The sequence below is a fragment of the Aspergillus neoniger genome (genome assembly GCF_003184625.1).
Source record: "Aspergillus neoniger CBS 115656 unplaced genomic scaffold BO87scaffold_17, whole genome shotgun sequence".
Taxonomy (NCBI): domain Eukaryota; kingdom Fungi; phylum Ascomycota; class Eurotiomycetes; order Eurotiales; family Aspergillaceae; genus Aspergillus; species Aspergillus neoniger.
Genome location: NW_020291145.1, coordinates 201,789 through 217,185, shown reverse-complemented (window position 1 = coordinate 217,185; position 15,397 = coordinate 201,789). Strand labels below are relative to the sequence as shown.

The following is a 15,397-nucleotide window of genomic DNA, read 5'->3' as shown; positions in this document are numbered from 1 at the left end:
CAAATGCAGAATCACTTTTCGAAATTCGCTCTCCGTTACTAGGCTATGTCGATTCGAGCAGTAGAAGCTACCTACGGTACGCTGCTTTCTCATACATAATAAGAACATATAAGGCAATCGTAATTCGAAAGAGAAAGAGGAAAAGTCGTAGCCACGGCGTTGATCTGGATTATCAAATGGGATTAGTTACCCGGCCTTAACCGCCAGATCCGATATCCCGGAAGTACCGGGCACAGATCACGGGAGCGGGAATGGCTGGTGCTTTTACTACGTACTATCGGGGAAGGAAGGAACAGCAGACCAATCATAGTCTTGGTGAAAGTTGTTAGATGTCATTGGTTTGGCTGCTACTCCTTTCTCTACCCTGGAGTAGCCAACTGCTCGCCTCCAAGTACCTGGGGAAATTTACCTTTCAGTGCTACGATCACCTTATGTCTCGGAAAGTGGAGAGGTTTACTAAGTACTTTGTCGAGATTATCATTGGGTGGAAATGTCAAGTCTAGAAGGACGGGCCACATGCAAGCCACGTCAGTTTCGGAGACTAGAGCGTTAGTTAGTTTATTGTAGAGTGACTTAGGGCGGTTTAGTTAGTGGAGGGATCGCGAATGAAACAATTCCAATGTTCTTGGGTTTTACCCGAGTCGAGGCCATTGGAGTCTAGTTGCTTACTTACTTAGTTTAGAATAGACCATTCCGTCTTGATGCTAGATAGTCTAGTCTAGGTTATGTTGTACTTGGTGACTTAGTGTGGTGGTTAGATTAGATTGCGAGCGAGCCCCTATTCCGTTCATGGTGGGAGGTCCGGTGTCGCCGCTGCATGCTTGGCTTAGGTTCTTCCGTGCTTACGGGGACACTGCTCGTGCTTGTGCTGTTGCTTGTTGCTTGCTGCTTGTTGCTGCTACTGTTGCTTGTCTTTCTTGTACTGTATGGCATTTAGCTTTAAGATAAGAATGTATCTTGTACGAAGAGTCATTAAGTCATCACGCGAGCTAGTTACAAAGTAAAAGACTTGAGGTAATAATGTACATGAAGTCCAAACCAAATCCACAGATCCAATCCAGTATTATTGCAGCTCTCTGCTTCACCATCAAAACAAAGAGGAATATGTATCGAACGTTGTCAAAAGCAAAAAGGACAAGGAAAATGACAAAAGAAGGGTATAATCATGACTCCACCTCCTCACTAACCACCCACGTCCTCACCTCCCGAATAATCCCTGCCTGACTGGACTGACTATCCTCATCCGACAATCTCGCTGCCGACACAGTCGTGATATTCCCCTGTCCAGCCCCCATGCCCATCAACTCGTGCTCGCCGCTGCGTGTGAATTTGCTCTCCGTGGGATTGGCCGACCGTGTGGTCGACCATTTCGATCGGTTATTTGTCGATCGGTAGTCCACGCCTTGGATCCGGAGGCCGTTCGATTTGAGCATGTTCAAGAAGGGTTTAAGCTGCGCCCAGCAGGCTGTCACGATGCTGAGGCATTGAATCGTTTCCACGCTGATGGTTACGCCCCAGGTGGCGAAGGAAGGGTCGTGTGTTGCGTCGTTCTGAGAGACTAGGATGAGTTCCACGATGCTGACTAGGATTACTCTGTTCGGAGAAGTGGGTTGGTTAGTTGGTAGTTTGGTCGGATGATAGGAGAATTAGACTAACAGGACTCGAGATAGAAAAATACTAGCGAACACGAACTTGCGTTTCCAGGAGGTTTGAATGCGCGCGATTAGGTAAAGCGCTTGTGAGGTGATCATGGTGTCGGTCACAATGTTCATGATTCCCGTAAAGTAGTGCCATGCTATCTGTTGGGCTGGTTAACCTTGTCGCGTATATCGTCGGGGTAGCGTAGGGTAGTGAGATTGTACCAGGTTCATGCATTTCCCCGTGTAGTAATTCCAAGTCTGCGGTACGCTGCATTGAAAGGAGGTTCCCAGTAGACATATCACGGCCATCAAAGTCACCGATATTTGCACCAAGTTGGCGACACGGTGGTCTTTGGCCGTCGGCGTCAGGTTGCGGATGAAGCATGAAAGGGAGATTTTCGAGAAATAGAGACTGGGTATGTAGAGGAGAGCGGCGGCGTATTGCGACTGAAATGATACCGATTGTTCTCAGTGAGGATCCCGGAGGGTGAAGGCGACCGCAGAAAGGCATATTGCACACTGGTGCAGGTGTAGCTCATACCTTCATCATGTTGTCGAAGCGCTCCGGGGTAAGCGTGGAGTAGTGGTATCCATATCCGTTTGCGACGGCCATCGATACAGCGATGGATTGGCCGATACAGAAGATCTGTCGCGCCCCATCCAGAGCAAGTAGTTAGTCTGCTGGAGCCATTGTGAGGGTCTAGGCGGCAGATTGACATACCAGCGATACAACTATAAGATAGTCATCGTTTGTGAGCGTGCGGAACGAGCCGTACTTGGTTCCCAGTCGGAAGATGACGCTCAGCGAAGCAGTCACGAGCAGGAACCATGTCGATACATTGACGGCCGGATCTTTGGTGTCTCCAGTGAACCGTCCCATGGAGGGCAATCAGAGTGCTGACGCTGATTCTCGGCGGGAATCATGTCACGCAGCGATCTGGAACTGATGGAGATAATAAGAGTCGGGTGATGGCGCTGGGCCAGGGCTGCGAGACCGGGCACGATCTGGAGTAAATAATAATACGGAGTACCGGTGCCGAGAAATCGATCGATGCAGGGCCTGTGACTGAGGTAAATTATTTTCACCCGGAAGCACCAGGGAAGGGGAGAAGCCCGGACAGTCATTCTGGTGTGGGCAGAGAGAGGGTTCTTGGAAAACGCCCCCTCCCTCCTGAGGGAGGATGGGAAATCGCATGGCCAGCTAGGATCCGGATCCTGGTGTGTTCATTTGTCAACCGAGCGGCCGACATCAATTGGAGAAAGGCCAATAGACTTTGGCTACGCGCAGGGAAAGTCGGACCAGGATGGTGGTTGATTGCATGGAAGCCGACGGTGAGACGACGGCGGGGGACAACCCTGGTCGGGTTTAATTTACTCTGGGCTGGCCAGTTTCATTCGTATCTTGGCCCGGCCTTCGACCGACGGATTAATTGTCTCCCTTCCAAGCATTATTTTCGATATTAATGTCTGTTATTAGTCTTCACTCCGACCACGGTCCCGTCTCCCACAGATTCTAGATCGAACAGGTGAGCCTAATTTCTCTTATCCGACCTGCCTTCTTTGTCTTGTCTCCCGCTTAAGCGATTCGCGGTACCACATCAGCACTAGATCCTTGGATCGATCCAACACACGCGGCCAGACAAAATGAACTGTGCAGTGAAAGTGCTCACGGGGATCTTCTTTGATGTGTTGGGCTGTTTCTATTTTCCGATCGCCAACCTGGCATCCATGTCCATAAGCATAGGACTTTGGGGGAGAAAGCCCCAAGCAATTCACGGAAGGGAGGGGAATTGGAATGCTGGCTGGCCTAACTCGATCAAACTAGAATATCATGCGGTCGCAGAGGCGAGTCCCACCGGAAGAATTGATAGCTGAGTCCGAGTCGGGCCCACCAGTCACAATTACAATTTGCCAGTCACGATTGATTCTGGCTCATTATCTAACAAGTTAACAAGTCCGTTGCATGCAAGGTGTCTGCGCCGGGCGGGGACTGGGGCCTGCCATCCACCCGTTCTCTAGTCTAGCTTCTAACGCTAGATTAGCAACCCCCATTAGATACAAAGTAGTCTAGATATTGTTAGACCGGGGGTGGTCCCGATGGCCTCCACTTGCCACACACTGACCCTAGTACCCACAAGGTCCTATCGGTGGTTACATCTCCTCCATCGGGCCTGACCTGACCCGCCTCCAAGAAAGCTTACTGCGTGCTGCGTGCTGCGTTCAGCTTCTGTTACTGTTCAGGGTCGTCGTTGGTTACCCCTGGATTCATATAACCTTCCTACTCCGGCTGGTGAGCCCGGCGCCCTCCGTACGTGTACTATGTTAGGTTATGTATGGACGCCCCGGTGCATGCTAAGCAACGACACTAGGCACGGTAGTGGCGTTAGAATGCTGCATCTCGACTAACGGCCTTAATTTCTGCTGCATCTCGCTTCTTGACGTTGCAGTGGACTAGGTGGCCAGTTGTCTGTTATATTAATCGGTCGCTCCCTGGACACCGCGCTGCGTCTGCAACTCTCCGCCCTCACGCCGGTCGTGGTCTCTGCAATTGAGTTTTCACCATGGCGTCCTACGAATTGAAGAACCGAGCCAACTCGGCCAACCGAGAGGTAACCGGGTCCGACTCGGGAGCGCGTGATGATTTGGCTCTTGCACGATTGGGCAAGAAGACTGTCCTGAAGGTATGTCCTAGCTTTTCGATACTATGCTGTGGATTTGGAGAAACTAATGCTTGTCTTGTGCTCTTGCAGCGGAACTTTGGTATTCTCTCAATTATCGGTCTCAGTTGTACCATTCTCGGCACCTGGGAGGGTATTCTATCGTGAGGCCATCTATGGTTGTGAGAGTTCGGAACATTGCAACTAACAGAGACCAGGACTTTTACTATTCCCCTCGAAAAGTCGGTTATCCCACGTCCAACCTATGATTGGACCATGAACGCAGCTGACTGAACACACAGTGGTGGATCTGCCGGTGCAGTATACTCCTTTATCTTTGCATGGACGGGAACAGCCTGCTGTTTCGTGCTGCTGTCCGAAATGGCGTCCATGTAAGTCGAAGTCAGGACATCCATTCTCTGGTGGTATACTAACTAGCCAAGGGCGCCGACTTCCGGAGGCCAATATCACTGGTGTGCCATGCTTGCGCCCTACAAGCATATGAAATTCCTCAGTTACATCACAGGTGCGCTCTTCCATTTTGTTGTTACAGCGACCGTGCAGTTTACTGACCATCACTGCAGGATGGTTGACCGTGATCGGATGGCAGGCCGCCTTTGCATCGTCGTCTTACATGGCTGGAACTGAGATTCTGGGTGCCATTATCTTGGGTCGGAACAGCTTTAACTCGCAGCCCTACCAGGGTACCCTTCTGATGTGGGCGGTCGTGGTCGTAGCTCTTCTTGTGAACATTATCGGAGGAAAGTTCCTGCCTCGCCTGGAAACCTTCATCCTCATGATTCACATTCTGGGATACTTTGGTGTGCTCATCCCCATGACATATATGTCCGACCACAAATCGACCGAGTCGGTCTTCAAGGACTTTACCAATGGTGGAAATCTCTACACCGATGGTATATCCTTTTTCGTCGGTATGACCGGTTGTGTTTTTGCCTTTGCAGGCGGTGATGCTGCCGTGCATGTAAGTTGTCCACCATGTACTGCACAATGGTCAATATCTGACTTCTACAGATGGCCGAAGAAGTAAACCATGCCACGGTCGTCATTCCCCGTGCCATTCTCCTCAGTGTTGCCATCAACGGCACTTTGGGATTCACCATGCTGATCGCCACTCTCTTCTGCATGGGCAGTGTTGATGCGGCCCTTGAATCTCCTACGGGCTACCCCTTCATGGAAATCTTCCAGCAAGCAACCGGCTCGGTCGCAGGTGCATTGGGCTTGTCCTCCATCCTCGTTATTGTCGGTATCTGCGCAGCCCTGGCCATGTTGACTGCCACCTCTCGCCAGTTCTGGTCGTTCGCTCGCGACCGTGGTGTCCCTGGCTGGCGAGTCTGGAGCCACGTATGTTTCCATGTGCCTTGTATCGTACACATGAAGATAATTGCTAACATCAACACAGGTCTCCAACCGTACTTTCCTCCCCACTTACTCCATCCTCCTCACCATGACCATCTGCTGCCTGCTTGGTCTGATCAACATCGGGTCCGCCGTCGCCCTCAACGACGTCGTCTCCATGGCTGTCTCGGGTTTGTACTCCTCCTATCTGATCGTGGCGGTTCTTCTTCTCTGGCGCCGGTGCAGCGGCGCCATCAGCAACTACAATGCCAGTGACGACACTGTGGTCAATGTCCCTGGCGCTAAGCTCATGTGGGGTCCATTCCGTGTCCCGGGCGTCTGGGGTATCTTGATCAACACTTATGCGGTGATTTACATCGTGATTGTCATCTTCTTCAGTTACTGGCCTACTGAGTTGCCAGTGACGGTGACGAATATGAATTACAGTGTGGTGGGTACTATGGGTGTCGTCATTCTGGCTATTATCTATTATGTTTTGAGGGCTCGTCATGTCTACACGGGTCCTGTTATTGAGATCTCGTAAGGATGGGAGCCGGACAGATGAGACAGGTAACAGGGGGAAAGAGTGTGGCAAGCACAAGGGTTACGGATGAGTGTGCTTTCCGTATTGATTTAATTCTCTGTTCGAGATTCTGCTGCTTAATTGGGCACTAGGCCACATGCATTAAAAGTTACATAGCATTTATTCCTTTTCTAGAAATACCATTTAGTATTATTTGCTGCAATAACTGGGGTCCGATGCTACCCAACAAAAGCCCTGCTTCGGGCGGAAGAAAATACATATTCGCATGGTAGGATGCATACCCTGGCAGTGCTTCAATATCATCATCACTAGGGACGGGACTGCAATAACGATATTAGGCTGAATGTCCGTCTCCCCGACAATTTCCCGAAAATTATCAAAGGGGGTTATTCCCATGTGACTGAGTGTGTGAGTGAGCAGCATGTGCGCATGTGCTACGCCGACCTACATGGATTGGATGATAATACAAAATAACAAGCAGGTCCTCAACAGCAAAGGGGCTGTGGTTTAGTGGTATAATATTCCCTTAGCATGGGAGAGGTCCGGGGTTCGATTCCCCGCAGCTCCAGCTGTTCTTTTTTTTTTTTTTTTTTTTTCGTTTTTTCACTACCCGCAGCAGTCCCACTCTTCCTTCCATACAAGTGGTAGACAGAAAGCCTCCGCATTATAACAACAACCCTCAAAACTCTAGAACGAGCCTGGAAAGATTTTGTAATTATTGGACATATTACTAACTCAGCGGTGATCCACCCACTGTTTCTTCGGCTATTCAAAGTTCTCTATAGGACGCTAACATAACATCATCGGATACACTGACAGGTCGCTCTTTCGCGGCAATGGCTATAGTCTGGCTAGAACATGTTCCACTGTTACAGTAGAGCCCTGACTGTGTCTTTCATATCTTCTGTAGAGTCTATATGCCCGGTCGCATGGAGGTGTAGGTAGCTTATTTCACTCTACACCAGCGCCGCTGAAGTCATGACCCAGATCAGTTTCGGGGTATATGTAACTTGCTTTCTGCATTTTCTGCAGTCAACGTCTTTGTACTGATGACATGAATCCATCCTCATTCATGCCAAGATGTTTCCAACCCTCATATAATCCACCCATATCACTCGCACCACAATGGACCCAACCCCAGTAACAGACTTTATCAACGACGACCTCGACTTCATCATCATCGGCGGAGGCACCGCGGGCCTTGTCCTCGCTGCCCGTCTATCAGAAGACCCCAATGTTCGCGTTGGAGTCATCGAAGCCGGGGTCTCACGACTAGGTGATCCAAAGGTGGACACACCTACCGGAATGGCCATGACCCTGAAAGATCCAGAATATGACTGGTGCTTCCAGACTTCTCCACAGGTACGTCTGCACCACCTTATACCACACACCAAGTTATTGCCATGGCTCACATGAAACAAAACACAGAGCGGCGTGAACAACAAAACCTACGCCACCCACCGCGCAAAATGCTAGGCGGCTCCAGCGGCTTAAACTTCATGATGTCAGGCCGACCAACGGAAGAGGAAATCAATGACTGGGGCAAGACCACAGGAGTGAAAGGGTGGGAGTGGTCTGATCTGCTGCCGTACTTCAAGAAACATGAGAAGTTGGAGGTGGATCAGCCGAATATCACATCCCGGGATACGGATATCTGTCCGCTGGATCCTGGTCTTCATGGGACTGAGGGACCGATTCATAACTCGTTCGGGATCTGGCACGCCCCATTCGAGAAGGATCTCATACCTGCTCTTGACATTGTCTCTGGGTTGTCGCGACCAGAGAACCCGTACGCTGGGAACCACCTGGGGTTCTACCGCACGCTGTTTACCATCGATCGCACCGGCAAACCAGTGCGCAGCTACGCCGCAAGCGGATACCTGGCCCCGATTTCCAATCGTTCGAATCTACGTGTCTTAACAGACGCTCTCGTATGCAAAATTACACTCGGGACGAACGAGCACAGTGAGCGCCAAGCGACAGGAGTGGAATTCCTCCACCATGGGACGTCGTGCACCGTCTATCCACGGAAGGAAGTCATCCTCAGCGCCGGCGCCGTGCAGAGCCCTCAGCTCCTAGAACTATCCGGGATAGGCGACCCGAACGTCCTCGGCCGAATCGGCATCCCGTGCATCGTTCCTAACATGGACGTGGGGAACAATCTCCAAGAACAGGCGCTGTGCTCAGTCGTATATGAACTAGCACCGGGGTATACGTCCGTCGACTCGCTACTCCGGGATCATGCTATCTTCGAAGAACACCAGAAACTCTACGAGGAGAAACACACCGGGGCATTGTCCGGATCACTCAGTATAATGGGCTACACGCCCTACGCGACACAAGTTGAGCAGCATGACCTCGAGAAAACAGTTGCGTGTTTCCTGGATCCCAAGAATGCATCAACCAAACAGGACACCGTTCTTCAGAACGAACAGCGGAAAATCATCGCAGCACGTATTCAAGATCCTACCTGTCCCTGTATCCAGTACATGTGCGCGCCTGAGAACTTCGATACCGCTCACGCGGTCGATAATCTTGGGGCAGTCATGTCCGGTCCGCCGTCTGGGTTTAATGATTGTTATTCTATCACGATGAGCCAGATGCATCCTGTTTCTCGCGGGCGGGTGCACGTGGTGTCGGATGATCCGATGCAAGCTCCGGATATTAGTCCCGGGCTGTTGGCTCATCCAGCTGATGTGGATGTGCTTGCTGCGGGGGTGGGGTTTGCGGATAAGGTGTTTCGGTCGGAGTTGGTTAGGGGTAAGGTTGCGAGGAGGGTGAGGCCGGATCCGGGGGTGGATGTTGGTGTTAGGGAGCAGGTGAAGGAGTTTGTTAGGGAGGACGCGGTGCCGTTTCAGCACTTGCTTGGGACTTGTGCGTTGGGGATGGTGGTCGATGAAAGGTTGAGGGTCAAGAGGGTTAAGGGGTTGAGGGTTGTGGATGCGAGTGTTGTGCCTATGATGGTGAGTCCGTCGTTGGCGGCGGTGGTGTATGCTGTTGCTGAGAGAGCGGCGGATTTGGTTAAGGAGGATTATGGGTTGAAGTAATTGGTTAGGGGTGTTGTAATGTGGGTTGGATGGTTTGCGTGGGGATGTCATCCCTATAATGTTCTTTGACAGGCATTTTCAGATGATTATTTAGTGGACTTGCTCGAGAGTGAAGTCTTTTTCTGGAGTATTATAGTACTCACTTAATATTCTACTGCTACGTGATGTCCGTATCAGAGGTTGATATCAATTAAGTGACCAAATGGCAAACATTACTTATTAGACATGGACCATATGCAGCCACATAGCTGCTCAGATAGTCATCATCATAGCACATTATGTACATCCCACGCAAACTCAACTCACGTACTAAGCTCACTCCGAGGAGTTCCCATTACTTCGCTTATCGGTCGGTGATTCACCTCCTCTGATATTCCTTCCATGTCGAAGGACGGCGAAGGCAGTTCTGCGATTACTGTTTCCGCCCTGGAAATGCGAGGATCCCATGGAGCCTTGGCCGCTTCAACCAGCCCAGAGGATGTGGGTTGGTCTGAATTCGGGACGTCGTCCAAGCCGCTCCGCCTTTGCGATCGACGTTGATACAGAAAGGCTAAGGCCCCGACGGTGGATATTGCCAGCACTCCTAGCGGGACCCCGAGGCCGATCCCAACCTTCTGTGCGACAGTAAGACCACTGTTTGTATCGGTAGTAGCTGGAGCTGAATTATAAGACGCTGCTGATGTCTCGCCCGCTGCGGTGTTTGTAGCATGTGAATAAGTCGTGAAGGTGGACGTTGCTGAAGTAGCACTCGAGGTATATTTCATTGAAGTAGTGCTGGACGTACTGCTAGATGGGTTGTACAAGTTATAAAACTCTGGTGGAGGATCATCTTTCTGACGCTTGCTCACGCCGATTTTGACACTTGTGAGTACTGGTGGGTTGAGAATACCGAACATATCCAGTGAATCGAGCTCGAACGCGCAGCCAGACTCTCTGTATTTGTCCCGGGTTGCATTCCAGACATGGCTGTAGGGGTTTGTGACGTTTACTGTGATTCCATCAGCCAGATCCAGCGGTGGCAGTTGTAGGTGTACCGACATAGCAAGGGAATCTTGGTGTTGCACACTTCATAGAGAGAAACACGCGATGTCACCACGTCCCAGGATACATTGACCAGGTCTCCCACGATGAACTGATATTCCTTTGCTGTCGGATAGGTGAAGCTCTCTGCTCGAGCGAGACATCTGCATTGAAGAGCGAGCAGAAGATATATGAGGTATGCGATTCCGTCGAAATCACGTTGCAGCCTCATCTCAGAAATGCGTTTACTCGGCGTGCACAGATGATGATAAAAACAGCACTGATCCTCAGCAGGGGGGCCCGAGGTTTTGAGAGATCTGATATTTGAGTTGATTGGTGTCTCAGCCACCCCGGGTTGCTGTTCTGTTTTTATCCCGCCGCAAAGGCTATCCCTGTCAAGTCACTGTGTTGACGTTACGCAGATAGGCCGGCTGGTCATGAGGAAGTGAATTTCGGCGGGGGTTCTATTCATTGCTGCCATGTGTCGTCTTAGGCCACGAGGCTCAGGTTAGATCGTGGGCAGTGGTTTTGAGGTAAGTGTTCGTTAGCTATGTTGTGCTTCGAGCAACAAGAGGACAAGGTTACATTGTGCGTTGATCATGCGATGCATCTGCGCCCCTGTGGCTTGAATGGGATGGTCGGAATCGTGATGGCTCAACTCGGGAATTCTGGCAGTTGGATGTAGTAGTTTACCTTGGTTTTGAAGTTCGCCAAAATCCAATGTCGGTATTGTTCTGTGGCCGTATGAACTTCTCGCTCCGACTGGGGGACAAATGAACGATTACTTTTCCTTTTTCGAGAAGCTACCCGATAATTCGAATGTGCCATCGTACCCTGGTCGATGTTGGAATAAGACGAGGCTATTTGCACCCTCTAGATACACTCATCGCTGATAACTCCTGTACAAAGGGTGACACCATTGTAATTTTGCATGTGTAGGCCATCACTGGCCTTTGGTCATTTTCAAGGTCTTAGGCGGTTGACAAGGGATATCGGTTGTGAATGCTATGACCAGACCATTGGCAGTGTGGTGGCAGTGGAGAAGTTTTTGGATTGAGCGACAGCGAGGCACAGCATTTGGGGAGGGGTGCTCTGGACAATGTAAAGATGTGTCGCCTGGGCGGAAAATGGCATTGCAACGTGGACAAACTAGGAATAGTCGTCTGACGATAAATAGGCATAAGCTAAGCGAATCGATAAGGACAAAAAGAAAAACACAAAAAATGGAGCTGCGGGGAATCGAACCCCGGACCTCTCCCATGCTAAGGGAATATTATACCACTAAACCACAGCCCCTTTTTGTTGAAGAACGCCTGTAACTTTTGCTCTATGAGACAGCACTATGTCTCAAGTACTCGCAGCTCATCCATCATATTTATCGTTGCTGGTGAATGGCCATCATAGCCCACCACGAGCTGCGCTGCCAGTAAAAGGCCACTATCTTTGCAATTAGATAGACTCTAGCATGCTTTTTGTATCTCCGAGGTTAGTTAATGACAATAGCTTGATTTTAGCGTTGTCATTCCATAATTACTTTTACATCGACTCTGCTAGCAGTGATTATATAGTATATTCCCTGCACAACTTATGGAAGGTTTCATTTTCGCTGGTACTTACTATTTACTAGCATCACGGAATCATCAAAACTCGACGATAAGAAATTGCGACCAGTGTAGTTATGACACAGAAAAGTATAAAAAAAGTCACCTGTCATGCCAGCTCAATTAGCAGAAAGAGGGAGAAAAGTCCGCGGGATCCGTAATTGGCAGTTATGCAAGGGATCGGGTACAGCTGCGCAACAAACAACAGCCCAAGCTGCACCAAAGTCACGAAGTCACCTGGTTTAGCAACTGAGAATCGATGACTCTTAGCCGTGATTATAATGCATCTATTCACCTACCTACCCACCGGCATTGCAAGCTTCCTAGGTATGTCTACCGGTGGCATAAGTCCGGGATATCCGACCACCATGGACAATGGCAGTGCAGTCCTCGCCCAGCGGCTACCGCAGAAGATTGATATCCACCATCACTTCGTCCCCGATTTCTTTCGTCAGGGTACGTGGGCGTACTTGAACTGAATGAAAACCCCGCACTAATAGTGTGACGCACATCCAGCCGTTGAAGATGCAGGCGGCGACCCAACAGGCTTGCCAGTCCCCGCATGGACCGTCGAGGACTCTCTCCAGGACATGCAGGATAATGGCGTCCGAAAAGCCATACTGTCTCTGACTACACCAGGTGCAGTCATTACTGGAAACAACGACTCTGCTCGGTCGCTAGCCCGAAGGGTCAATGAATATGCCGCCAACCTGCGCGACCAGTACCCCGAACGGTTCGGATTCTTCGCCGCGCTGCCTTCTCTCCTGGATGTACCTGGTACATTGGCTGAAATCGAGTACTCCCTCGACACACTCAAAGCCGACGGGGTCACCGTATTCACTCGATACGGCGATGGAAACAACTACCTAGGTCATTCTCAGTTCACACCCATCTGGAAGGAACTGGATGATCGGAAAACCGTGGTTCATATCCATCCTACTATGCCTGAGGACTCTGATTGGATTGATCCGATTATGCCACCTCCCATGCTTGACTTCCCACAGGAGACTACACGGACTGCCGTGGATATGATTGTTAACAACGTCACGCAGCAGTTCCCGAACTGTCCCAAGATCCTATCGCATGCGGGTGGGACGTTGCCGTATCTGATCTCGCGCCTGACTGTAACTTCTAGGGATACGATGGCCCAAAAGGGTCCCTATGGAAAGACCTACTTTGAATTTATGGAGGCATTGCGTGGGTTTCATTACGACCTCGCTCTTTCGAGTGCGCCAGCAGTCCTGAATCTCTTGCTGGACTTAATACCGCATGATCATATTATGTATGGTGAGTATTTTTGTGGCTGGCATGTAACACCAGATGCTAAAAAGAGTAATAGGATCCGATTATCCCAACGCTCCCCCAATCAAAGTAGCTGGTTACCGGGAGAATCTAGATGCGTTTCATATGAACGAGGAGCTTCGGGATATGGTCTATTTCGGGAACGCGCAGAAACTTCTGTCTGGAGCTTGACTCCAGACTACACATCTCTTGAACTTCAGCATGATGCACGGTAATGGATGTAATAATGGTTGGGAAATTTGCATAAGCCGAGAAAATGTGAAAACAACGTGCATTATGCAAAAACTAAATCTACATCTGTCTTCAGAGTATAGTGACGTGCCACAATGTTATAACGGGGGGAATCTGATTGAAAGGCAGCTAAATACACAGTCCAGTTGCCTCTGCCAGATATATGGAGTGGACGATAATACCACACCTTCTTGAAAGCTGTAGGGTGCATGAACGCCACCAGAAAGCTACCCTCCCCATTTGTTCATTGAAGAATCTCATATCGAAACTCCTCCCCAACAAGCTCCTCACTCAACTTCCACAAAGCATCCACACTTCCCGGATCCCTCGCATGCTCGGCAGCCTCACTAACCGCACTATTCTGCATAAACACCGGCGCCAGAGCCTGCAACCCCGGATCCAGCGCCGCAATCAACGGCGTCGCCGCAATTTGAGTATACGTCTTGAACCGCGGCTCCTCGAAAACAAACTCCTTGCTGGTATTCCGTACCGCGATTGCAGAGATCCCGGTAAAATCGTCCCAAGTGAGGTGACTTCCCAGCCTAGTGTCTCCGTTATAGCCTGGATGGACGGCGATAGCAGCAATTCCTTTATGCCGTAGTCGCTGGGCCAGACCATATGTGAATAGGATATTGGCTGTTTTAGCTTGTCCGTACCCAGTCCAGAGGTCGTATTCTTTTCCATCTGAATAGTTCCAGTCTTCGAAGCGGAACGGCGAGATAAGGTACCCGGAGCTGGTTAGATTGACTACACGGGCGGAGCCAGCAGCCTCGAGGGCTGTCACGAGCAAGTTGGTAAGTAAGAAGTGGCCGACGTGGTTGGCCGAGAGCTGTAGCTCTATTCCCTGCTTGTCGAGGGTGTATTCCTTGATTGCCATCACCCCGGCGCTGTTGATCAGGACATCGATATTGGGTGCCGCGGCGAGGATCTCGTCTGCGGCGCGACGGACGGATTCATGGTCGGTTAGGTCCACCTGTACTGCGGTGGTCCTGATGGTGTTGTCGATGGCGTGGATCTCGTCGAGCACGGGATGGACTTTGCTGAGGGTGCGTGAGGCAATGAGGATGTGTGCTGGTGCAGCTTTGGCTAGAGATGTGGCTATCTGGCTGCCAATGCTGGGCTTGCCGGCACCGGTTATGACGAAGGTCTTGCCTTTGATGTTGGACTTGAAGGCTTCAATGACCTGTTCGCTGGTGGCTGTTACGTCGAAGATGGGCATGGCGGGTGCTTGAAGATGTGGTGAATTGGTTTGGTTGTAAGCTGAATGTGAAGAGAGATGCGATGAATATCTGTCTGGCTTTGCAGGGGATTCTACAGGGCTTTATATTTCTGGGAGTGCTTGATCGTAAACGAGGGAGCTCCGTCTTTGCCAAATTTACCTGGGTCAAAGCTATAATGTGGGCCATTCAATCACTGCCATCCTGCTGCTGCTTAGAAATAAGAAAATCCATCGAAAACATCACCAGGAGATAGACCGGCATCATCCGTAAACTCCGAGTCTCCATCCCTCAAATCCACCCTGCTTACACCGTAGACGACTTTGTAGGTAGTTATTATAACTGGCGCAATTTGTAATCATCCAGAGGATGGTTATGGCCCCAACAACTCTGATAGCCTATGTCTTTGCTCATAACACAGAATAACAAGCAGGTCTTCAACAGCAAAGGGGCTGTGGTTTAGTGGTATAATATTCCCTTAGCATGGGAGAGGTCCGGGGTTCGATTCCCCGCAGCTCCAGCTGTTTCTTTTTTGTCTTTTCTTTTTGCCCCTTCCCGCTTCTCCTTTCCGTGCTATGCGCCCTTCCTGTTCATGCGCACTATGACAATTTGTTTTCACGGCCCGCGTGTTCTGTGTTGGATCTTACTAGAATGAGCTCATTCATTCTCTTCAACTCCCTCGCCAAGTTCAGTTCATCATTAAAGTAGGCAGTCTCGCTTCAGAAACTGCATTGGTACACCGACTACACTGAACCCATAACGTAATCGGCTACGATCGCCCA

At 50.3% G+C, this 15,397-nt stretch overlaps 7 protein-coding genes and 3 non-coding genes across 10 annotated transcripts; 6 read left to right on the top strand and 4 right to left on the bottom strand.

Annotated features, from left to right (window-relative positions):
• Positions 1-961: 961 nt before the first annotated feature.
• BO87DRAFT_376790 (uncharacterized protein) lies at positions 962-2,934 on the bottom strand. Its single transcript, XM_025623392.1, has 5 exons — positions 2,362-2,934; positions 2,182-2,286; positions 1,863-2,087; positions 1,657-1,799; positions 962-1,593 (listed from the first exon to the last, which is right to left on the bottom strand). Exons 1-5 carry the CDS (start codon positions 2,518-2,520, stop codon positions 1,164-1,166), a joined length of 1,062 nt encoding a protein of 353 aa, XP_025479428.1. The 5' UTR covers positions 2,521-2,934; the 3' UTR covers positions 962-1,163.
• A 92-nt stretch (positions 2,935-3,026) lies between these two features.
• Positions 3,027-3,553, top strand: BO87DRAFT_59380 (uncharacterized protein). Its single transcript, XM_025629415.1, has 2 exons — positions 3,027-3,166; positions 3,243-3,553. The coding sequence occupies exon 2, from the start codon at positions 3,285-3,287 to the stop codon at positions 3,513-3,515; it is 231 nt and encodes a 76-aa protein (XP_025479427.1). The 5' UTR covers positions 3,027-3,166; positions 3,243-3,284; the 3' UTR covers positions 3,516-3,553.
• A 313-nt stretch (positions 3,554-3,866) lies between these two features.
• Positions 3,867-6,399, top strand: BO87DRAFT_376789 (putative GABA permease). The gene is made up of 8 exons (XM_025623391.1): positions 3,867-4,321; positions 4,391-4,461; positions 4,516-4,539; positions 4,600-4,689; positions 4,741-4,823; positions 4,882-5,279; positions 5,330-5,659; positions 5,718-6,399. Exons 1-8 carry the CDS (start codon positions 4,202-4,204, stop codon positions 6,195-6,197), a joined length of 1,596 nt encoding a protein of 531 aa, XP_025479426.1. The 5' UTR covers positions 3,867-4,201; the 3' UTR covers positions 6,198-6,399.
• A 294-nt stretch (positions 6,400-6,693) lies between these two features.
• On the top strand, positions 6,694-6,765 carry BO87DRAFT_t146. Its single transcript has one exon. It is a non-coding gene; the product is annotated as a tRNA-Ala (tRNA).
• A 557-nt stretch (positions 6,766-7,322) lies between these two features.
• BO87DRAFT_436511 (GMC family oxidoreductase) lies at positions 7,323-9,244 on the top strand (the record flags this gene model as incomplete). The annotated part of the gene is made up of 2 exons (XM_025627820.1): positions 7,323-7,559; positions 7,628-9,244. 2 exons carry the CDS (start codon positions 7,323-7,325, stop codon positions 9,242-9,244), a joined length of 1,854 nt encoding a protein of 617 aa, XP_025479425.1.
• A 180-nt stretch (positions 9,245-9,424) lies between these two features.
• BO87DRAFT_59338 (uncharacterized protein) lies at positions 9,425-10,710 on the bottom strand. The gene has a single exon (XM_025629414.1). It carries the CDS (start codon positions 10,282-10,284, stop codon positions 9,547-9,549), a length of 738 nt encoding a protein of 245 aa, XP_025479424.1. The 5' UTR covers positions 10,285-10,710; the 3' UTR covers positions 9,425-9,546.
• Positions 10,711-11,488: 778 nt separating this feature from the next.
• Positions 11,489-11,560, bottom strand: BO87DRAFT_t142. Its single transcript has one exon. It is a non-coding gene; the product is annotated as a tRNA-Ala (tRNA).
• Positions 11,561-12,091: 531 nt separating this feature from the next.
• BO87DRAFT_376787 (amidohydrolase family protein) lies at positions 12,092-13,420 on the top strand. The gene is made up of 3 exons (XM_025623390.1): positions 12,092-12,321; positions 12,382-13,152; positions 13,205-13,420. Exons 1-3 carry the CDS (start codon positions 12,147-12,149, stop codon positions 13,336-13,338), a joined length of 1,080 nt encoding a protein of 359 aa, XP_025479423.1. The 5' UTR covers positions 12,092-12,146; the 3' UTR covers positions 13,339-13,420.
• A 227-nt stretch (positions 13,421-13,647) lies between these two features.
• BO87DRAFT_335088 (short-chain dehydrogenase) lies at positions 13,648-14,646 on the bottom strand (the record flags this gene model as incomplete). Its single annotated transcript, XM_025620473.1, has 1 exon — positions 13,648-14,646. A coding segment is annotated over exon 1 (969 nt), but the record flags the coding sequence as incomplete, so codon positions are not given.
• Positions 14,647-15,063: 417 nt separating this feature from the next.
• On the top strand, positions 15,064-15,135 carry BO87DRAFT_t147. Its single transcript has one exon. It is a non-coding gene; the product is annotated as a tRNA-Ala (tRNA).
• The last annotated feature ends 262 nt before the right edge of the window (positions 15,136-15,397 follow it).